The sequence below is a fragment of the Salvia miltiorrhiza genome, chromosome 1 (assembly GCF_028751815.1).
Source record: "Salvia miltiorrhiza cultivar Shanhuang (shh) chromosome 1, IMPLAD_Smil_shh, whole genome shotgun sequence".
In the NCBI taxonomy this organism is placed as follows: Eukaryota; Viridiplantae; Streptophyta; class Magnoliopsida; order Lamiales; family Lamiaceae; genus Salvia; species Salvia miltiorrhiza.
Genome location: NC_080387.1, coordinates 62176208 through 62200991, shown reverse-complemented (window position 1 = coordinate 62200991; position 24784 = coordinate 62176208). Strand labels below are relative to the sequence as shown.

The 24784-nt window shown below is 34.1% G+C and overlaps 2 protein-coding genes across 3 annotated transcripts in view; one reads left to right on the top strand and one right to left on the bottom strand.

Annotated features, from left to right (window-relative positions):
* Positions 1–24784, top strand: part of LOC131001622 (H/ACA ribonucleoprotein complex subunit 4) — an 806367-nt gene that overhangs the window by 76619 nt on the left and 704964 nt on the right. The gene's annotated exons all lie outside the window — the stretch shown is intronic.
* LOC131002361 (protein GAST1-like) lies at positions 14431–15252 on the bottom strand. Its single transcript, XM_057928859.1, has 4 exons — positions 15071–15252; positions 14943–14996; positions 14836–14869; positions 14431–14774 (listed from the first exon to the last, which is right to left on the bottom strand). The coding sequence occupies exons 1-4, from the start codon at positions 15149–15151 to the stop codon at positions 14593–14595; spliced, it is 351 nt and encodes a 116-aa protein (XP_057784842.1). The 5' UTR covers positions 15152–15252; the 3' UTR covers positions 14431–14592.

The following is a 24784-nucleotide window of genomic DNA, read 5'->3' as shown; positions in this document are numbered from 1 at the left end:
ACTGCAAATTGTGCAGCTTTTAAAACAGAAATACCGTGTACGAATTAAAATACGTTGTAGTTGATCGTATGCCTCACAAATTAATTATTACCCATCCTAATCAATTACAACCATTCATATTCTAAACTAAGACGAGGAATGAGAAACACAAGCTTCACAAGCAAAGTCATGAGTCATGCAGACCGACCTATCAAACCATATTTATTTAAGAAAAAGACTTTAATTTAGTAATATTGTTAATCACAGAGAATATTAAATAATACTCCCTCCGTCCGTTAAAAGTGGATCACTTTGGCTGGGCACGAGATTTAATAAAATTGGTGATAATTTTGATGTAGTGGAGAAATGGTCCCACCACTTTATGAGATGTATGGTTGAGATTGAATTTGGGGTGATTTTGGTAAATAAAGAGTGTTTATAAGGATAAAAGATTAAAAATAGATTAAAGTGGATGGTGGAACCATTTCTATAAAAGGAAAGTGGTATACTTTATGCGAACGCCCGATATAGTAAAAGAAATCAATTTTTGACGGACGAAGTATAAGTAATGAGATTTTTGTTCGTTTTTAAAATAAATAATACTAATTTAATTTAAAGATTACTTTAATATTAATTACAATTTAATTTAAAGATTACTTTAATATTAATTACTCTATTGTCAAGCCAAAATACACGCACCAAATTTTTGTCTTTAGTGTATAGGTGGATCGAAGGGCTATCTATGACTATACATTACATCGAAATGTATATTCCTATTTGAAGACAAGATTTTTTTAAGCGATATTTCAAAACAAGAGTTAACAACTAGGGTTGTAAACGAATCGAATAATTTTGCTCGATTCTAGATTCGATTCGAAATTGCCCGATTCGTATTCGAAATTATTCGATTCGTATTTGATAACAAATATTCGATTCGATTCGATTATTATTCAAATACGTATATGAAATTATGATATTCGATTCGATATTCGTAGATATTCGATTCGATATATATAATATATATATATATATATATAAATATTTTAATTATAATTATTTATATACATATATATATATATAATATTTTAATTATAATTTTATAATATCTTATTCTGATCCTAATTGTATATATATATATATAGAATATTAACATTTTAATTATAATTTTTGTAGAATTTAATTTTTTAACCCTCTTTTTTAAAAAAATAGTAAAAAAACTATTCTAACCCTAATTGGTTTCTACCTGTCGCGCCCCCATTCCCAAAGATTTGAAACCATTTCAATTTCCAAGCTTCCAGCGGCGCTTCTTCTCCTCTTCTCCACCCTCTCTGCGCCGCCCTCTCTGCGCCACCTGCAGCGCTCGTTACCGGTCGCCAACAACCCACCGCCTCGCCTGCATCAGTCGCTCGTCGCCTGCATCGCTCGCCGCCGCGCCGCCAGTCGCTCGTCGCCTCCACCCTCGCCGCTTCCATCCTCGCCCGCCTCGACCTCGCTAGGTCTTCTCTCTTTCTCGAGTAGCGCAGGTCTTCTCCCCGCCGTCAAATCCGACTCCGGTTTGGGTTCCCTGGCCTCTCGCATCTCCCTTTGTCTGCGCCGCGATTCCATGGCTGCCGCCTCTCTGGTCTGCGCCGCGACCCATGGCCGCCTCTCCGGTCTGCAATCGCAGTTATCTCCCGCGACCCCATGGCCGCCGCCTCCTTCGGTACAGAGATCCCTATTTATTACGCCGCTGGAGTTTGTAATCGTAATTAGGGTTTTGAAGTGAATGATTTGGTAGTTTTCCTCTGCATCTTCTTGAATCGGTTGTCATATTTTGGGCAGATTTGGTTTGCAATTTACATTTGGGATCTGCAATATTCGATTTGGGGTTTATTTTTCAGTTTTCGTGTGTGCGATTTTGGGCTCTGTTTTTCGTCGATGTCGCCGGCGGCGTTGCTGTTTTCAGAGAAGAAATAGTATCACAGATCGAATAATATAGAATGCTCAAATCGAATCGAATATTTTCGAATCGAATAATATAGAATACAAGCCGAATACTCGAATCGAATATTCGAATCGAGTATTCAAAAAAAAATTAAGGTACTTTTATAAGACGAATCGAATACTCGAATCGAATCGAATAATTCGAAAATATCAACGAATCGAATACCGAATCGAATTTAATATTCGAAATCGAATCGAATCACGAATCGAATATTAGTCTCATTTCACGAATACGAATCGAATATGATGATATTCGCTTCGATTCGATTCGATTACAACCCTATTAACAACGGCCTTAGACAAAATTCCATCATCACAAACCAACCCTAACTCCCTAAGTTTACAAAAATTGACATTTCTTAACTTACTCCCCAATAAATACAAACTCCAACCCCCTTGTTTTTCTAATTCTTGTTATTGGGGGAATCAAAATTGTGGGTGACATTTGCGCCGAATTTTGAGATCGGAGTTGTTTTAAAGTTGAGATCGATTGAACTAATGGTGATAGATGAAATGGAATTTAATTTGATACCGTAAGAATGAGTAAAGTTTTAATTAATAAACCCTTAAACGGTATAATTTTAACAATACTATCACATCCACAAATTAGACCAATACTACATATATTAACAAAAATTAGTCTCGAGTTCTCATATACAAAGGTATTTTCAAATCTTACAAATTATACACGTATAGCCATCGATAAATTATTCCAAAACTCCTAAACCAGCTTGTGACATTCCCCACACACCCCACCCCACCCCCAGATACCCCCTAGCTATATATACACGTGAGATCCACTAAACATAACAAACTCCAAACAAAAACTTGTCCACAAATTGCATAACCACTTTTCATGGCCGGACTACAATACAATTTCTTCCCCACTGATTTCTTCTTTCCTCCTCCGCAGCTCACAGCCGCAGACGGCGGCAGCCACCCTCAACCCACCATCGTTAAGCTCCCCAAGGCCGGAGAAATTGACACCCCAAAAAGCGGCTCCACCGTGACCAGCAAGAGTGTCAAAATCTCCACCTCTTCCTCATCGGCGGCCTCCACCCCCCTTAGAAGATCACAATCCTAGTTTGAATCGAAAATATTCAAATTTATATTAGTACAATAAGATTTTCTTTGTCACAACTATGTGTGATCAGTTGTTTGCTAGTAGAATGGAATTTGTGTACAACTTTTGCTTCTTGATTTCCAAATTTTCCTCTCTTTTTCCGAATTTCAGTAATGAATGATATGTACATGTATAATTACGTCTTAGATACTATAGATTTTGGTACTTTATGTGTGTTAATTTTGATTTGTATGATCTGAATATCTATAAATGATTTACCTAATTTACACAATGATCCATCTTATACTTTGGTTGATATACGGAATCGTCGTCAAAAATATGTGTTAATCATAATTGTTACAATGATCTATTTGTTATTGTTATTGAAATGATCATGAAACGCAACTTTAGAGAGTCAAAACTTTTTTCGCCGAGCATATATTACTCCCTATCACTACTTTTTTAAAGTTGAAAATGCCATAAAACTCTTTATAATTCATCGAGTTCAAGCTCAAGTCTAGAATTGATATTCTAACAGTTCTATTTAGGCTTATTGCGATTCAAGTACTTTGGTAGTTTGTTCACTCTAAAATCGCAATACATCTCTCATTCTAGTTTTTAGATGATGTCCACGTGTATTTGTTAATCGATAGTTAAAACGTTTGAACTTGGAATAGAAAATGAAAAGTCATCTTTAAATTGAAGATTACATAAGAAGGAATTGCGTATATAAAAAGGTTCAACCTTTTAAATTCACAATAATTTTCCTTTTCAACCTTATATTTTTTTAAAAATTATTGATTATATATATATATAAAAACAGCCGTCCATGATTGAACTCAGCCATGTTCACGATTTAATTAATATATGATTCATATTTGAACTTACATGTATATAGGACTTTCCTTTTTTTTTTCTTACTATTTTTGTGAAATCCAATGACAGATATCCAGTTCCTGAACTAATTGTATTTTTGTGGTGATTACGGATTGTATTTTTAATTAATTCTAATACTCGTTAAGCACTATGACCTAAAACATTATATTAAAGATTATAATTAAACAACCAATTAATTGAAAGGAAAAGCTCTAAAATAAGTAAGACGATGAAATCTATGACTAGACTTTGCAGACCTAATACATATAACAACATTAAAATTAATCAACTTGTGTGTAGTGTGATCATCATGATTTCAGGGTTCATGCTCGAATTTAATAATAACGGCCAGTCAACTCAATAGACTATTTTTATGAAATTGTTTGATTTTTCCCTAAAAGAAGAAATTATATATTTGACTTTCTTTTTCCCCTAAAAGTAGCATGAATCTTATGGTACAAATACATTTAATCTTGTATTTTATTAAATTAAATCTAACAATTTACATATATATGATATATGGTCGATTTTCCATGCAAATAAGTCCATTCTAAAGATTAAAAACAATAAAAGTCGAGACGACATATATAGTTTAATTGGCGTGAAATACGATTAAACAAATATTTTCTGATAATATACAAGTATTGTTTGAAGTTGAATCATTTAATTGTGTGTTAATAATAAAAATATATCGGACTTATTATTTTTATTAACTCTACAATTAACAAGAACTCATATGTCAAAGGCTCAAAGCAATACAACAAACAAACACAGTTTAAGCGAGACACCAACCAATATAAAATGGAAAATTAGAGTAACCACATGAAAAATGCATCAAAATATGCGACAGGTGTACGTATTTACAATGCTTATTAATAATTCTAGTAGTAGTAGTATTTATAATACGAAAAGTCAAATTTAACATGGGAGTGGGTTCATGCAGTGTATGTACCAGAATATTCCTAGCATATTAATAATATTGAAAATAAATGAGGTAGAGAGAGAAATTACATTTTAGACTTTCGAGTTTGTTAATCAAAGATTCCACCATAAGCATATTTGTGGCTCTATATAAACTTGAAAGGTTATAGCACTTATTCACCACCCAACAAACCAAAAAAAAGAGGAAAAAGAAATATCTGATGGCTGGTCTACAGTACAACTTCTTCCCAACTGATTTGCTGTACCCTCTGCAGCCACCGGCCACCGCCAACAGCGGCGTAAGGCAAGTTTCTATGGCGAAGACGTTGAATTCCGACATATCGGAGGATTTGAAGCAGCCTAATTCCGTCAACAGTAAAGGCAAGATTGTCAAAGCAGTTTCTTCTTCATCAACACCCTTTTCTCCCATCATTCATAAGCAAAAGTGAATTTTTGTTTATGATCTATTTATATATAGATATAGTGCAATAAAGTAGATTCTTGGATGTTATATAGACTGAATATGTCGATGTTATGTAACATGCTAGGAAATTTGTAAAGGTTTCACAAAAAAATTAAAGTGATGACTTTACTATTACGCAATCTCTCTCAATTAAACAGATGCTTTCTAGAGCAGAAATTAGACTTTTTAACATGAGTTGAGTTTGATTCTCCTGAAATTGTTGCGATTTTGCAGATGAGCAATATTTGTTCTAACTCCATTCTAAATTGACGATTCTTTTGTTTTTTTCTGTTAGTATCACACACAATTAACTTGTTCGTACACTGTAGTGATATATAATGAATTTAAGAAATTAAACTCCGACTTCAAAGATAGATACCTTGTGATTTTTTCACCGAACGCTGTGTTGGATTCTCTTTTTGTGTAATGTGGGGGAATTGGAATATAATTATCAGCAGATAAAAGAAAGTTAAAGTAATCTAAAGTATTAATTAACACGAGTTTCATACTATTCGAGATACCTAACTGTCCTATGTGGACGACGGATTGGATGAATTTTGGTGTGCAAAACGTGGGAATCTGCACCTGCTCCTAAAATTTAGAGTTAGGTAACATAATTAGGTTCCTCTATACTAAATGCAATTAAGGGGTCGTTGTAAATTTTACATGTATATAGAATCTAGCCATTAAAATAAAAAATAATTTAATTTATTTAGTTTATTTTTTAAAATAAAAATAAAATTTAGTTATTTTATCATATTCTCTACATTGTAATTATTTTTTTGTAATTTTTTGGTAACTTTTTTATTTTTATTAAAAAATAAATTAAAAAATGCAAAAATAAAATAAAATAAGTACAATATAGAGAATATAGCAAAATAACTAAACCCTATTTTTATTTTAAAAAATAAATTAAATAAATCAAAATTTTCCTTATTATATTAGATTTATTGTAACGTATTTCATGAATTTGTTGGAAAGTGTTAGTATATTAATTAGATTGTCACATTATTGGGGGGGGGGGGGGGGGGGAAATCATCAGCTTATCGTATAATCGATACAAATTAATAATCATGTCAATATTGCACGCCGTTTTTGCACTTAAACGGTACTTAATTTCCGCAACTACCAAATTTCTTGTAATTAATGGAAATATATAGTGTTTTATGTCACGAACTTTCAGCGTTTTCTATAAAATATATATCACAAACTTTCATTTTCTCTTAAAAAACCCCGAACTTTTAATTTTTTTCATAAAATGTCATGTTATACAAAATTTGATGACGGATTGATGACAAAAAATCTAAAACTTTCAGCATTTTCCAACAATCATTGTTACTAGTATGGATTTCTAACCATAACGGTCTCCAAAATATTTCATTTGACGAAATAAGTCATCTTTCCGTCACTAAATTTTGTATAACAAGACATTTTATAGAATAAACTGAAAGTTCGGGGTTTTTATGAGAAAATGAAAGTTCGAAATATTTTATGAAAAACGCTAAAAGTTCGGGACATAAAACACTATTAACCCAATATATATATAATATCAAGTGTAGTTTCTATACACGATTAAATAAATAAGCATGGATGTTAAGGCCATTCAAAAAAAAAAGCATGCAGTGATATGAATTATGGGGCTATTGGATTATGGATCATTTGAATTGTAGTTCTAATCTTTTGACTTCCGGACTAACTCTCGATATAAAAAAATAATTATATGATGTCACAAACGAATACTGATCACTGCTGCTGAAATAAGATTTTATTAAAAAGAAAAGAAACAACAACGGAAAACAAAAACCCTTGAAAGCACAAAGCTGCAGACTAAGGGCCGAGCCTCGTTAAAACCTCAAAACAGCTGAGGAAAAAGAGTACTCGTCAAGGACCAAGGTTGACAGAGCTGAGTTAGGAGGTCTCAAGGATTCCGGCCGAACCATTACCCTTAGGCCTCCTGGCTCACAACCGATCCAGAACGAAGAGAAAAAAAACCAAAAAGTCAAGCGAAACGAGTAAAATAGGGAATAGAAACATCCTCCTTGACAAAATCATTTAAACCAGTAATGGCATGAGGCCAAAAACCCTCATCCCTAGCTTGAGAAGCCAAAAAATCCGCCGATCTGTTGCCCTCACGATAAATGTGAGAAATGCGCCATGTGAAAGTATGGAGTTTGGAGAGAGCAAGCTGCCACCGAGGTTTGAATCTCCAAGGAACCGTTTCAGAGAGCGACTGAAGAAGCTGAACCACGAAGGAAGAATCCGACTCAAACCAAACTCTCTCCCATTTGGCACGATGCACAGATTCAATCGCAATAATAATAGCTAAAAGCTCAGCTTCGAACGCAACCCCATGGCCGCCTGAGAAATGATAACAACCAAGAACGTCATTGAAGGCATTCCTAAAGACGCCCCCCGCATGAATCCTCCCTTCACGAACCGAACCATCAGTATTAACTTTAATCCAAGACGGCGGTGGAAGGTGCCAAGCAACGTAAATATAGGAGAAAGGCTTCCTGGGTTGTCCAGCGATGGAAATATTGTTAAGAATGAGAAGATCAGAAACCGAGTTGGCCATAGTACCAAGGACAAAATTGTTGGCAGCTTCACAAAGAAAAACCCGGACCTGCTTGAGAATCAAGTGGCGCGAAGGTGCAAAATTTTTGTGAATGACGTTGTTGCGATGAGACCAGAGACTCCAGAGAAGAGAGACCACCCCAGCTTTCCACAAATTGCCAACTTGTTTGCTGTTTTTCTGGTGGATAGAGAAACGAATCATGCTACCCACGTCCAACGGCAAAGGTTGGTCAATCAAAAACCAACGAAAGACATCCGCCCAAATCGAAGCCGAGAAGGGACAGTTCAACAGAACGTGATCCATTGTCTCTTCCGCTGCCGAGCATAAAGGGCAGCGGTTAGGCCCCTGAATACCAATGAGGCGATTCATATCAAAGGTAGGGAGCTTGCCAACAATAGTGCGCCAGACAAAGAGAGATCGCCGAGCGGGGATAAAAGGGGCCCAAATTCAGGAGCCCCAGTCGACCTTAGGGAACTGAGGTCGTATGTGAGCAAAGGCCGAAGCAGCAGTAATGTTCCCGAAACCCGAGCGAATCCAGGATCTGTCGTCCGCCAATCCAGGAATGGGGGTAGATATGATGTCGAGAGAAATGCGCGGGAAAGACTGCATAAAACTAGAAGTGAGGTGCCACTTATTATCAAAGTAGTAGTCTGAAATCTTCTGAGAGAAATAGGGTGTCATGAACTCCGGAATTTGAAGTTTGTCGATCAGTCGATACCCGAGCCAATTATCTCTCCAAAAATAAATCGTATCTCCCGTGCCAATCGTGCAGAAGGTATCCGAAACAATCTCCCGAATCGTCCTTCTAACACCAGTCCAAATCGACGAACTCGCCCATTGGGAAGCCCAATCCATGGTCTGAGTGAGATATTTCTGACGAAGCAGCCGATAGCCGAAGCTGTTCATGTTCATAATATACCAACCCAGCCGAAACATGAAACTATTATTGATGTCAGAGAAAGATTTGACTCCAATTCCGCCATGTTCCTTCAGAGCACGAGCTCTGTTCCAACTCACAGAAAAAGAAGGTTTCTTCAGAGTACTCCCAGTCCAGATGAACGATCTACAAGCTCTGTCAAGAGCATGCAGAAGTTTCGCCGGCCATTTATAAACAAGCATGATTTGAATGTTGACTTAAATAATGATTACATATTGGTAACTCTAAGAGAGATATCTTCTCAAAAAAACAAAACTCTCTCACAGAGATAAAGAGGCACACGATTTTGTAAACGATTATTATTTTTAAATTTTACATCTAAACATTTTATTTTAAGTGCTAAAAAAAGTATATAGAAAATGAAATGATGAGTATAACTTTGAATATTGAATCAAAATTATAAATTTCAGAAACATATGAAGAAAACAAAACTTATTTTTACTAACTTTTAAAAGTTTTGTAATGAAGTTTGAAAAAATAATGAGAAAATTTTCAAATGACCAGGCGAACTCACTTATTTTCGGGTTAGTTCTATTAGGCTCGGGCTATTTTCGAGCCAACGTAATGAAATTGCGGGCTGTTCGACTACATGTTATTTGAAAATTTGAAGCCTAACCTTATCAAATTACCGATTCAATCGGATCAGCCTACAATTTTCGGGATTGACATTCCTATCCCCTAAATAAGTATTCAAAACTTATTTATATGGACCAATTCGAATCTAGCATTTAAATATTTTCATCAGCTAGTATGTAATTTAATTGTATCTCATTAAATATTTTCACGTTCACGTATATTAATATACTCCTTTCATGTCAGTTTCAATTATAAATGTTGATTGAATTTTGCACAATGATTAAGAAAGTCATTGAAAAAAGGAAATTATTCAAATAACTTCATAATATAACTTATACTCCCTCGGTCCACAAAAAATAGTTCATTTTTGTTATTTTGGGATGTCCACAAAAATTAGTTCCTTTTCATTTTTGAAAACTTCTATCACATGGTCAGTCCATTTCTCCACTCACATTACAATTAATTATCATTATTCACATTACTTTCAAATGTCCTTGTCCACTCACAATACATTTGACTATTCTTATTAAAACTTGTGCCGTCCTCTAGGACTATTTTTTCTGGACGGATGTAATATTTATTTTTCTATAATTAATTAATACTAACGTTAATCAAATAATTAAATAGGGATATAATTAATGATAAATATTGAGCTAAAAATGAATCATGTTTTATAAAAACCTGCCTATATATTTGGAATATTTGAAAAATGAAAACAAGCTTATATAATTTGGAATATTTGTAAAAGGAAAACAAGCCTATATAATTGTAAATGATGGAGTAACAATTTGGAGAATTCTCATAATTATACAGTTTTTTATTTGTTAGTTATGTTTAAATTAGCTTGCAAATTTATAATTTCACTACCATAAAATTGTTTCAATTCGTAATGACACGCAATTTATTCATTCATTAATTTAAGTAGCCGTAGAAGGTAAAGATACGCACCCTAGAATCCTAAAGTCATCCTGAATATATATATATATATATATATATATATATATATATATAGGTATATATATATATATATATATATATATAGGTATATATATATATATATATATATATATATAGGGAAGGGTTAAAATAAGAGTATTTTTTAAGATATAAAATAAGAATCATTTTCAGTCCTTAGATCATCAAGATCTACGGTTGATTCGTAATCATGTTGGATGGATTTATGGTCATGAGTTCGAATCCCAAAGATAGCAAAAATTTATTTTTCACAATTCATACCTTTATACAACGAATTCATATGTGTTATACATAAAATTCATACATTAAAAATTGCTCTTGCATATGTTCAACGAAAAAATCCGTTGAACATGACGTGAACAAATCATATCCGTTATATTAGATAAGATCAACGGATGAGATTACTTCTCTCTTCTTTCTTACATTTAGGCCTTATTCATTGAACCTTGGCCTATATATATATATATATATATAGGGTCAGCTTCAATGGAAACCGCTTCCCTATATAGAGAATATAGACCAAATCAGAGTCATTGATCTCACCAAAATCAATGAATCAGATTAATCCGAATTCTTCAAGTTTAGGAAATCCCGTAAATTCCTCATTTTTCAATTCTAAGAACCAACGAACATTATTATGAACTTACGAACATACTAATGTTCTGATGAGGACTGAAATATGCACCAGCGTTGTGCTAAACATAACGGGAATATTTCTAGTTATGACTATTATTATTATTATTGTTATTGTGGTTATTTCTGATATTTGATACAGGATTGCCCTGACTCTCGGCTTGGCTTAGCTCGGCTCCGCTTTCCAGCTCTGATGGCTCAATGTCAGGATGTAGATTAGAATAACGGGGCTTGGGCTTGATTCTTTGGGCTAATGGGCTTTAGGGGTCTAATGGGCCCAAGGGCCTTAAGTTTATGTTCATGCTTATAAATAGGGCCTTGGGGCATAGATCAGGGGATAGTGATTATTGATTCATATCTTGTAAAATGTAATTCTCTCGAAGTATAGTGGAAAAATCCTCAACACCCCGTGGACGTCGGTCTTCTCGACCGAACCACGTAAATCCGCTGTCGTTTATTGTTTTCTAGTTTAGGTGTTGGTTTCTCGTTTCACCATGTTCGTCGATGTGTTCGTATAAAAAATAAATAAACATACTAATATTCGTCGATATGTTCGTATAAAAACAAATGAACATACAAATAAACATACTTATGTTCGTAAATTCATAATAATATTTGTTGGTTCCCAGAATTGGAAAATGAGGAATTTACAGGATTTCTTAAACTTGAAGAATTCGGATGAATCTGATTCATTGATTTTGGTGAGATTAATGGCTCTGATTTAGTCTTCATTCTCTATATAAGGGAGTGGTCTCCATTGAACTCTTCCATATATATATATATATATATATATATATATATGGCGTTTGTTGAAAAAAAAAACTGTAATACGGCCAAAGTTAAAAATAGAGGCATATTCTATTATAAAATAGTAAGTGAGCCTTCAACTTTTTGCCCTTTGCTTCTTGGGTCCATTTTTGTGGTGTTGACTGTTTGTCTGGTTTCTAATACACTGTTTTTCAAGACCACGAATAGTGAAATTTGACTAAGATCAGTTTTTAAATGTTCGGAAGCATGGGCTGCCTTCAAAGTTTGACGAATAATAATAATATTATTATTATTATATCTTGTCATTCAACTTTAGAGTGGGTGGAATATCAATTAATCAATCCGTATTTGAAATAAAAATACTACACACACTGGATGTATTTTTGCGGGGTCTTAGTCTTACTATTATATGGTGAAGTTATACTTATATAAATAAGAAAAAATAGTGAAGAAAGAATCGTCGATAATATTTTTAATATTAATTAAATTTTCTTTTATAAGTGTGTCGAGTTATTTTATCAAAGTATTTAAAGAAATATTATATAGAGAGAATAAAGAATTAATCTACACCATTAAATCCCCTCAATAAGACGGTTTAAACAAATTCAATATCTAAATCTTAAATGTATTTATGAAAATTGGAATTTTCATTTTATTTACACTTAAGGGTATTCAAGTAAATTTGCAATAGTTGAAAAATGGTAGACCTAAAATATCTCCACATTCACCCATTTCACTCCCCCATTGCCGTCTCTCTCTCTCTAATCTGTCATTTCTATTTGTTCTTGGGTGGAGGGCGAGAACTTGACGCCTGAGTCGTAGAAGAGGACCACGGCCACAGGAACGCGCTCAAGGCAGTAGATGGCGGAGTGGATATCGCGGTCGCAGTCGGCGCGGAAATTTAAAATATATGTGGGGAGCCTAAACTCCCCCATCAGAATTTGTCCACCCATGACTTTATTTAAAATATGGTATACGAACAAGTGAAAATGTGAAATTGCCTAAGCTCAAATATCAAGTATTATAATTTTTTTAATTAGAAGTAAAATAGATATTGTCGGAATCGGTAGAAAATTTTTGAGATGGATAAAATAATTTATTAAAAATTAATAGAAATTTAAAATATGATCAAAACATATATGAGATTGATAGTTCCGATGTTCAGAGTTTGGATTAATTAATATATAACACTTCCTAAACTAACAACTAATCAATCTTTCAAACTCGATAAAACTTCTAACACGGTGAGCTGAAACAAAATAAAAAACTCCTTTCTCAAACTAAAGTTTATTAGCAAGCTCCTGACTTAAACGGTTGTCTGGGATGAGATCCAGTGTCCCACAATCTTATGTGTGCCACTGTGTCTCATGTTTATATTTATTATTTTAAAAATATTTTTTTTTATAAAAATAAAATTTATTATAATACTATGAATTATATTTAATTTTTATTTCAAAAAATTAATTTTTTTTAAAAGTATATACCATGACTTTGAATTTATCAATCTATTATTAGCTAATAAAAGTGAAATTAAATGATAAAAAATAATTATATACTCTAGATTATAGAATAAACCCTAGTTAGTAATTATAAAATTAAACTAAAGCATATAAAGTTAAAATGGAAGAAAATATATATAAAAAATTAAATAAAATTGAAAATGGGACATAAAATGTGGTACACTAAATCTCATTCCCGCCCCCATGTGTCTTGTGATGTGAATGTAATTTAATCAACTGGCTGTATTATTATTATTAATAATAGTAATTATTATAGTTAGTCAAAAGAATCATGATATTTGTGAGGTTTGACCGTTTGTGTAACTGTGTTGCAGGTTTATAAAAACATGCAATTGCACATATGCGGACGCCGTCAATATAATATTCAAACATAAAAATGTGAAATAATTAAACAATTTTTCCTCTATATATTTTATGAGCTGACTGACGAGTTTGTCGTTTGATGAATCTTTTAATACTGTTAGTCACGTTTAATCTAATTACATCTTTTTTTATTAGTCGATGATTTGTAACCATAACTAGATATATGGTACTGCGCTTTATATTTTTATTAACTTAAGTCTCACATTAAACCAAATAATTTAGCGACTCGTATAAATTTTCCAAAAGCATTAAAAAAAAAAAAAGTCCAGAAAATTGAAATGGGTAAATATCTAAATGTCTAAGATCTCATGATTAATTAACTTATGATGATTTAAGGCATAGCGTAACATCCGTTAATTATCTAGAGATTATGGCAAAAAAAAATACACGAACTTTGAAAAAAATATTGTAATTTTCACGTAAACTTTCAATTAAGCCAAAAAAATACATGAATTTATATGACCTCTGAGCTTTTAAATATTCATCATCATTAGAAATTAGACCGACAACAAGTGAACTTTAACTGTCAATTAAGCTCTAATTTAGTTGAAAATCAAACTTAGGTGAAAATTACAACAAAAATATAAATTCAAATATTTTTGGCTTAATTGAAAATTTAGATGAAAATTACATTTTTTTTCAAATTTCTTGTATTTTTTGGTTATAAACCCTTAATTGTATATAAAATGGATGCAAAACGAACCTTTTGGGCCAACATGATCCGCTAAGATTTTTTTCCAACTATCTTAAAACGCAAAATGAGCCGACTAAAATTTGGATAATCATTATTTTTTAGACTTGTATTTAAAATGTGGAGTAATATTCAACGAGGTGCATAAAATAATGAAATAAGACGAAAAGGAGTATCCCAGCTGGACCGGAGCTCCTCTCTTAATTTTGAATTAAGATAGATGAAAAGGATTGATGAGGGGTAATTAAAAAAAGCAGATGAAAATAGAATCAAGGGCATTTTGGTCCACCTCTCTTAGTCTTCCAGTTATTGTAACAAGGGCACAAGTGCTTGTTCCCATAGGTCCCCGGAGGCACACACAGGCATTTCGCACAGCATTTTTCACAGAAAAACATACATGGCTTCTTGAACGCTGTTTTCGAGCATCGACTCCTGCACCGCCCCCCGCATTCTGCACATTCTTCAATATTTACATGCTAAACTAACTCTAAATTAATCCAAAATATACATACCTTCAGGATGGAGGCTGCCAGGAGTTGTACCGTACTGCCCAAACAAAATCATTACTAATCACATCATAAAATCTATTTTACTAACAATTTTTTATTTCAATTGATACCGTAAAAGTGTTGGGTGGTTGAGGCTGAGGAGCAGGCGACAAAACAACTGATGCCTGTAGAAATGAGGTAGCTCATGAATTAATGTCAAAACAAATACTATACAATAATGAAGGGCGTCGTTGCTTACGTGGATTTCAAGTGCAAGAAGAAGAAACAGCATAAAGAAAGAAAGGATCGGACGCCGCATGCGCATATTGCTCTCATCCATTGTCCAATGCACTACTTTCTAATTGGAACTGCAAAGCTATAACAAACGAATATGTGTGTAAGGCCCTACTTATAAGTGTCGACGCCTAAACATTTCTGATTTTTTGTTACATAAGCTTGTCCACTCAACTATTAATTAGGTTATCACCATTCACCACTAAAAAAAACGCTACGTACGAAATGAAATGGATATTGGCTGATGCGATCCTGGTTAATTAATTACGACTTACTCTTAATTACTCCCATACTTCCATATATAAAATCATTTTTTTTAATCTGCTTGGGAATAGTCTCCAGCATTTAGTCTTTTTTTTTAACTAGAATTGTATTAAAATGGAGTATCTTTTTACAAAAAAAAAAACTTTCAATACTAACTTTCAATTCTTGTGAAAATGATACGCGGAACATTAAATTAATAGGGCAAAACACAGCAATTGCAAATACATTATATTTTTTCAAGAATATTAAATGTATTTTCTTAATCTGTGTGAAAATTAAAGGGGATTAATTTCGTGAGACATGATAAAGTATTACTATTTTTCAATTAAGGTTTAATAATCTTCAATTATATTTAATAATTAGAACGGAATTAATTATCTGTCGTCTTCCGAAATTATCTATATGTGTGATATATATCAAGATAGTTATTATGAAACAAATTAGATATAATTTTCAAAATATAAAATATGATAGTAAATTAATGCTATATCTCTCTATCTATAAATTCCAAAATAATTGTTGTTTGTACATGCATGGCATGTGATAGCCCTTTACGAAAGCGATAACAGAACATGTGAATTCACATGCGCCTTTTACCATCAGGAGGCTGCTTTATAATTTCCATATATACAGAAAAAAAAAAACACACACTACCACAAACGAAACTGTTCCAAATGCTAAGACAAAATTCGTTTGTATGATTGTATCCATATACTTCAATTTACTATGTCTTTTTACTCAATTATGAAAGTGTTATTTTATGTGAGGTCCCATTCATGTTAATTTATGATTCTCGTGAACCCATGTGTGACTCCTTTGTTTTGGTTAATTGTCGAAAAGATACAATTTTTACCTGCATCTGTAATTTTCGCATGACTTTTATAATTTCCGATCAAAACATTAATTTCTGTTAAAAACTATGCAATCACACATTTTCGTAAAATTTTGCAATTATGAACCGAACTAGTTTTAGTTGTAGGTTTATATATAATCGTAGTGTTTTAAGCATGCGTTTATTTTGGAGGATTAACTTGATAGATAAAAATGGTAAAGTCAATCCTTTGTTTACTTGATGGATTCAAACTTTGGAATATTTCAATGCCTTTGATTATTTTTATCATTTAAGCTAATTTTGTTTGATTATTATTTTACTGAATGAGTGTGATTGGAAAAATCCTACTCGTGAAAATAAATATATATTGAATCATATATCTTAGAGGGACTCTCCCGTGCAACTGGTTTTTGAATGACACTACTTCAACATACAAATGACACTTGAAGTAGTGTCATTCTGGAAACCAATTGCACGATGCAATTGGTTGCACAGGAGTATTTGTGTACATCTTATCAATCATGCAAAATAAATGTCCATTAAAAGTAGCAGAGAAAAATACAAAAATCAAGTAAAAGTAGCTAAGGTCGTTGAAAATTTGAACCACATTTTAAGTTAGCGATGATATAATTTATTTTACTTGTTTTTTAGCGGACGCAATGCAACAATTTGGACAAATTTTGAGTCCGATTTGCATGGCTGAGTATGTGAGTTCCGATAGTTGTCTCGTGACTTGTTTCCTGCTTTTTTTGCTGCCCCTTGTCATTCTATTACCTGAATATTTTCTTCTTCTTTTTATCGGGAGCATTTCATGTTCAATTGATAAACTGAAATTATTAATTATTGCAAATATATTTATATGACTCAATTGGTTTTTTTCTGTTTCACTTAACAGTTTTCCTTTTAGTAATGAGATATGGAACAAATTAATTAGTAAGACGCTTTTTCTTCGACATAAATCGAGAATTCAAATTATCAACTCAATTGGTGATGCTTCCTCTCCAATATAGTGTTGAAACATTATATTATCATAATGCATAGAGAAAAAGAAGCTAAAGATTGTAATTGTATTTCTTGTTCTTTTCTGCTGATACAATCATCCCTTTTATAGTGTTTAGAAAGGGAGATGACATTTAATACTACTTCTACAAAGTCATAAGGATCCCTATGATTAAGGGATCCTTTGGTTATCTTTTGACTAGCTTTAGAGTTATTGTGAAGTTGCTTTTGCTGACTTCTGCTTCTCAACACTCCCCCTCAAGTTGAGTGACGGGATTTCCGATACTTAACTTGGAAAGAACTGAACTAAAACTTTTGAAGTCCACAGCTTTGGTTAGGATATCAGCGAGCTGATCTTCGGACCTCACGAACGGGAGCTCCACAATCTTTTCCTTGATGAAGTGCCTATCCACTTCGACATGTTTAGTTCTATCATGTTGAACTGGGTTCTCAGATATGCTGATGGCAGCCTTGTTGTCGCAGTACATTTGACACGTCTTTGTTGAGTGGAGTCCTAATTCCATCAACAATCTTCTTAGCCAAAGGATTTCGGTTAACCCACTCTTGATCCCTCTGAATTCTGATTCTGCACTTGAGAGTGCAACCACCTTTTGTTTCTTGCTTCTCCATGAGACAAGATTTCCTCCCACAGATGCAAAGTATCCAGCTGTTGACTTTCTGTCATTCGGATTTCCTGCCCAGTCAGCATCGGTATAAGCTTGTATCTCAAGGTGTCCAGCCTTTTTGAACAGCACTCCATAGTCAAAAGTCTTCTTCAAATATCTCACAATTCTGAGCGCAGCTTCCATGTGGTCAGCCTGTGGTTGGTGCATAAATTGACTAACAACACTAACAGCATAAGCAATGTCAGGTCGAGTATGGGAAAGATAGATAAGTTTCCCTACCAGACGCTGATATTGTCCTCGATCGGCTAACTGAGCTCCTTCCACATTTTGTAGCCCATGATTTACGATAATAGGAGTTTCTGCTGGCTTGCAATCTAGCATCCCAGTTTCAGCTAGGAGATCTAGAGTATACTTCTTCTGGTTGATGAAGATCCCCTTCTTTGATCTGAGAACTTCAATTCCGAGGAAGTATTTTAGTTTTCCTAAGTCCTTCATTTCGAACTCTTTAAACAAGCTTTCTTTCAACTTTTGAATCTCATCTGTGTCATCCCCTGTTATAATCATGTCATCAACATAAATGACCAAACAAGAGATTAGATCACCTCGTTTCTTTAAAAATAAGGTGTGATCTGAGTTGCTTTGCTGGTACCCAAACTTCTTCATGGCTGCGGTGAATCTTCCAAACCAAGCTCTGGGAGACTGCTTGAGCCCATATAAGGTTTTCTTCAACTTGCAGACTTCACCCTCTCCAAAATCTCCTGAAAAACCTTGAGGCACCTCCATGTAGACTTCTCTCTCTTCTTCAAGCTCTCCATGAAGGAAAGCATTTGTAACATCGAACTGATGAAGATCCCAGTCCTTATTAGCAGCAATTGAGAGGAGCACTCTGACAGTGTTCATCTTTGCAACAGGTGAGAAGGTCTCCTCGTAGTCGATCCCATACATCTGTGTGTATCCTTTTGCGACCAATCGAGCCTTGTAACGCTCAATAGATCCATCCGGTCTCCTTTTGATTGTGAAGACCCATTTGCATCCTACCGTTTTCTTCCCCTTTGGTAGTCTACACTTCTCCCATGTATGGTTTCGATTCAGTGCACTTATTTCTTTCTTCATGGCATCTCTCCAATGTGAAATCTTTAAGGCCTGTTCCGCATTCTTTGGGATCTCTTCGTCATACAAAGCTACTTCATAGGCAGCAGCAGTTTTGGATAGGTTCCCTTTGGCGATACCCCCAATAGAATACCGAGAGTTCTTCCCAAAATTTTCTGGTGAATAACGTTTAGGAGGAATTCCTCGAGTACTTCTAGGGGGTAGCACATATCTCCCCTTGTCTGCACCCATTGTATGCTCCTCCTGTACTTCCTGTTCTTCTTCTTCAACCACTTGAGAAACAGGATCAGTAGAACCCGAAATCATAGTAATAGGTTCAGAATCTCTTACCTCAGATATCAGTGGCGAAGAAGATATTTGGGGCGGCGGTGGATTGGATTGCTCAGATGTGGATGAAGTAAGCTCGGTGGCTAGGTTAACCTTTTCTGTTGGATCTACTTCCGGGACTGGCATTGGTAACCAACTTAACAAGTCGATCTCACTCTCACTCTCCCCCTGACTGGTAAGGTGGTTATCGTAAAAATACTCAGTTTCAAGGAAATCACAGTTCATGGTGGTGATGATTTGACGGGTTTTGGAATTGTAACACCTATATCCTTTTTGATTAACTCCATATCCTACAAACACACACTTGACTGCACAAGGAGAGAATTTGGTGCGTTCATGTTTAGGAATGTGAACGAAAACAGAGCACCCAAAGACCCGTGGTTGAAGTGTAAGGGCAAGAGGTATGAAGGCCAGAGTAGACAATTTCTGTAATGGTGTTTGAAGTTTAAGAGTCCTAGTAGGGAGACGGTTAATAAGGTAAGCCGAGGTTGTCACGGCCTCGGGCCAAAACGAGGAGGGAACATGAGACTCAATCATCATAGAACGAGTCATTTCAAGTAAAATTCGGTTTTTTCTTTCGGCAACTCCGTTTTGTTCAGGAGTGTGGGGACAAGTAGTTTGATGAATAATCCCTTTTGTTTGACAAAATATTTTCATGGAATTATTAACAAATTCCCCTCCATTATCAGTTCTAAGGGTTTGGATGTTTTTCTGAAACTGAGTTTGAACCATAGTATGGAAATGAGTAAATTTTTCAAAAACTTCAGATTTGTGTTTTAAAAAATATACCCATGTCATCCTAGTGCAATCATCAATAAATGACAGAAAATATTTAAAACCTTGTCCCCCTACCACGGGTGAAGGACCCCAAACATCAGAATGAACAAGAGAAAATATGGAGTTTACTTGTGTGTCATTAGGCTTAAAATATTTTCGGTGGCTTTTAGCTAAAACACAAGTTTCACAAGATAAATTCTCATCATTTTTTATTAATTTAGGAAATAAAAGCTTAAGATACCCCATGGATGGATGCCCTAACCGACGGTGCCAAAGCCAGGCTTCCCGGTCAGCAGTTCCGTGAGCCAGCATCACCTTGCCTTGTTGAGCTATCTCATCCACATAGTACAAACCATCCCGCTCAGTGCCACGCCCAATAATCTCCCCCGTCCTGATATCCTGAAGTAAACAGAAGTGAGGATGCATTATCATGGTACAATTGAGTTCTTTAGTAACATGACTAATTGATAACAACTTATGAGATAGGGACGGAACATATAGACAATTGGATAATCGCAAAGTTGGGGAGATTTCTATAGTTCCGACCCCTTCTACTTGAGTTAAGTCACCATTAGCAGTTTGTACATGAGTTCTAAAGGATTTTGATGACTCAAGTATATCTGATTTGTCAAAAGTCATAGTGTCTGTAGCTCCACAATCAAAAATCCAATTTGTTTTTCTACTGACTTGTTTATTTGACACTTGACATGCAGTAGGGGTTATTTTCGAATTTTGACATAGTTTAGGGTCAAAAATTGAGTTGGGTATAACTGTGTGGCTGTTTTTAATAACATGGGGTTCATTCTGGGATTTCCATAAACTTGAGGGACTAGACACAAAACAATGGGGTTTCTTTTGTAAATTTCGAAAATTATGGGCATTATTTTGAGAAAAGGGAAAAATAGGAGGGTTTGATGAATATTCATCAAACCCTATACCTCCAATTTCGTCCATTTCACACAAAGGAGCCGCAATCTCCTCTCCAAACCTTCTCTCGGTTTCGCCTCTAGCTGCTACCGCCGATCTCTCGCTTTTTCGGCCATTAACGCCGGTAAAAGCGCCGGCAGCCGCTTTGTCTTCCATTGAAGTGGGGTAGCCGATCTCCTTCTCTCCCTTTCCTCTCTCAATTCTGCCTCGGCCATCAACGCCGGCAGCGGCGCTAGCAGCCGCCGATCGGCTGCCTCCTCGGCCCTCTCGGCCATCTACGCTGGCAGCCGCGTCTCTCGCCGCCGGTCTGTTGCTTCCTCGGCCATCTCGGCCATCTACGCCGGCAGCCGCATCGCTAGCCGCCGAGCTGCTGAGTTTTCGGCCGTCGCCTGCCCACGTGAAATTGCCGCCATGGCCGCCTTTCTTAGGGGAGCCGAAACAGCCGCTGGTTTTGGAAGCTTTCTTCATTTTTGGAATGGCGATGTTGAGCGCCGGCTTCGCCTTCTCTCTCATCGCAATGTGCGATTTCGTCTCGAATTCGAAACAGTCGCCGGTAAGTATCTTCATTTTGAGATCGGAGAGATTGGAGCTGGTTGAGCTGGAGATTCTCTCGAGATTTGGGATCGAAACTGTCGCCGGTGAGTTTCTCCACAAACTGATTTGAATTGGCTAGGAATGTTTTGGTTTTGGATTATGAACGATGATGATTCGTTTCTGAGTTCCTATGGTTAAACCTGCTCTGATACCATGTTGAAACATTATATTATCATAATGCATAGAGAAAAAGAAGCTAAAGATTGTAATTGTATTTCTTGTTCTTTTCTGCTGATACAATCATCCCTTTTATAGTGTTTAGAAAGGGAGATGACATTTAATACTACTTCTACAAAGTCATAAGGATCCCTATGATTAAGGGATCCTTTGGTTATCTTTTGACTAGCTTTAGAGTTATTGTGAAGTTGCTTTTGCTGACTTCTGCTTCTCAACATATAGATCACGAGTTCAAGCTATTTAGTGTCTCTGAATATTTATGATCTACTAATTAATGATGTCATGGGACCAAACAAAACTCAAATGTCGGTGGATGCATATTTTATAGTAGCTCATTATATACAAGTAACTATCATTTTTTTTTCTAATTCAAAAACCCATCATACTTTTTCTATGAAAACCTGTTATATATATATATTTTAAAAATATATACTATTGTCTCTCTAATAATTATTTACACTAAATAATTTTTGCTATAATGGTCCAACTGTTCGCATGCATCATAGTTTGTGTTAACAAGTAAAAATGTCTATATTCATAATTTCTAATTAAAAATGTCCATATTTATAACAAAAAGCTTGATCCTATGTCTAAACCAAATTAAAGTAAAGAGTTAAAATTGTTGTTCGATGTTAATGACTTTACATCATTTTTTTATATAAAGTCTTACACTTTTTTGATACAAATATAAATGTATAAGAAAAATATAAACTCCCCCCCCCCCCAAAACAACAAACAAAATATATATATATATATATATATATAAATAATTTGCCGGCTAAAAAAAGTAGGTTGACGTTCGGGCTTTACATCATTTTTTATGTAAAATTTTATACTTTTCTGACACAAATACAAATTTGTAAAAAATGAATAAAAAAAAAACAACTTGCTCTCGAAAAAGTAAAGTAAATTGGCGCTCGAACGATAACCTACTTTTCCAACTACCAAGCTAAATTAAAATTTTCTATAAAAAAAATACAAGTAAGTTGCCGCCGAATGTCCATTTACGTAATTTAGTCAAGCCTCTTTTTTTTTTTTTTTGAATTTAAGCCTTTTCTTTTTTAAGACTTCATTTAAATTTTAAGAGGACACAATAGTAATTGTGTTAATAGGCAAAAGTGCCCCATTCCTTATTCATATTTTGAAAAATGTTCACCCTTATCATACAAAGCTAATCCATGCCCTAAATTACTAATTAACCCTTGAGTGGGTCAACATCTTAAGTAATCATTTCGGTCTTCTTACACAATCTTACACATTTTTAAGTTCCAATGCTTTTTTGTACAATAATTTGTGATGTTGACCGAAATGATTACACACTGAGTGTCCGATATGATTTTTTTAAACTGTATATATATTATCGACCGGATAATTTAAAGTGTAAATATTATCGACCGGACACTAATTAACACTTAAACAATATATTAAATTAAATTCAGCAAAATAGTAAAAATTAATATAAAGATAGCAATAGATAGAAAAAACACTTTTATGTTGATATACCATCGATCCGGCCGGTGAAATGGCCAGAGAAATGTATCCGACCGGGTACATTTCAGAAAAACAATGACCCGGCCGGATACATTTTTCCTTGAAAATTACCGGCCGGATAGATATTATTTAGGCATAAAATATTATATTTTATTCAATTTCATAAAAAAAAAAATCAAGAAGCTAATAATATATATCCATGCGTATCTATCTTAAATTTTTTATTTTTTTCCCTTTAATATCTTAATTTCAATACATATATTCTTTGAAATTATTTGTATATATTGTGTTATTCTTGAATGTTGATATATAGTATATAACACTATATATATCGTGTTAATTAATCCATATCTTTAAATTTAAAATATATATATATATATATATATATATATATACTCAAAATCCGTCCCAATTAAATGCATGCGTGTTACCCAAAAAAATCATGCATGTTACCAAGTGAATTTTGCAACAACCGATACATAAAGGTCAAAAATATCTTTCTAAAAAATTTGATTCTCTTTTGATAGACATAAAGCCGATACAATCGGCTTCAATCACATTTTTTTCGAAGCTTTTAACACCACTATATTTACCTTCCTTCACTAGGGTTTTTTACTCACCACACATATCGGCTTCTTCACTTTTTTTTACCCACCGAGAGAGTTCAAAATATTGAAGCACGTCGTACTCATCAATGGCATCTTCTTCACAGATTTTTATTTTTAATTTTCATGAAATTGAATAGAATAGAATAATTTATGCTAAAAACCGATCGGTCCGGCCGGTGAAGTGGCCGGATAAATCGGTCCGGCCGAATTCATTATTTAAATGAAATATACTGCCGGATTGATTTTTCCGGGAACTTCACCGGCCGGACCGATCGTTTTTTAGCATAAAATATTCCATTTTAATTATTTGTATGTTTATATTAATCAGTTAGTAATTTACTGAATTTAATTTAATTATATTTGGTTAAGTAATTATTATTGCGAGTTTTGCTGGGTATTACTGAATTTGTTTCAATCTGAAATATTTGTTTAAGTAATTATAATTGCATTGTGTATGTGGGCTTTGTGCGATTTAATAAATTAAAGTATTTTATGCCGATAGAACAACTACCCGGCCGGCACTATGCCCGGAATAATGAGTCCGGCCGGGACAGTTTCAATCTGAAATGTACCCGGCCAGATTCATTTTACCGGACACTTCGCCGGCCGGATAGTTGTTATTTAGGTATAAAATACTTTTTTCAGTCTATCTGTATGTTTACGTTAATTATTACTATTTTACTGAATTTAATTTAATTATAATTGTTGAATTATTAATTAATGAAACTGTTATTTCTTGGTATTAATTAAATTTCAGTTTTTTAATATTTTACTGAATTTAATTAAATTGCTTGGTATTAATTGCAGTTTAATATTTTACTGAATTTTTACTGAATTTAATATTAAATTGCTGAATTACTCGAATTTTACTGAATTTAATATTAAATTGCTGAATTTTACTGAATTTAATTGCAGTTTAATATTACTGAATTTACTGAATTACTATT

Excerpts from the sequence above, each read along its gene's own strand:
- LOC131002361 (XM_057928859.1), bottom strand. The coding sequence starts at position 15,151 with ATGGATGAGAGCAATATGCGCATGCGGCGTCCGATCCTTTCTTTCTTT. Across the intron at positions 14,997-15,070 it reads TTCTTGCACTTGAAATCCAC|GCATCAGTTGTTTTGTCGCC; the intron begins GTAAGCAACGAC and ends TCATTTCTACAG. Across the intron at positions 14,775-14,835 it reads TGGCAGCCTCCATCCTGAAG|AATGCGGGGGGCGGTGCAGG; the intron begins GTATGTATATTT and ends AAGAATGTGCAG.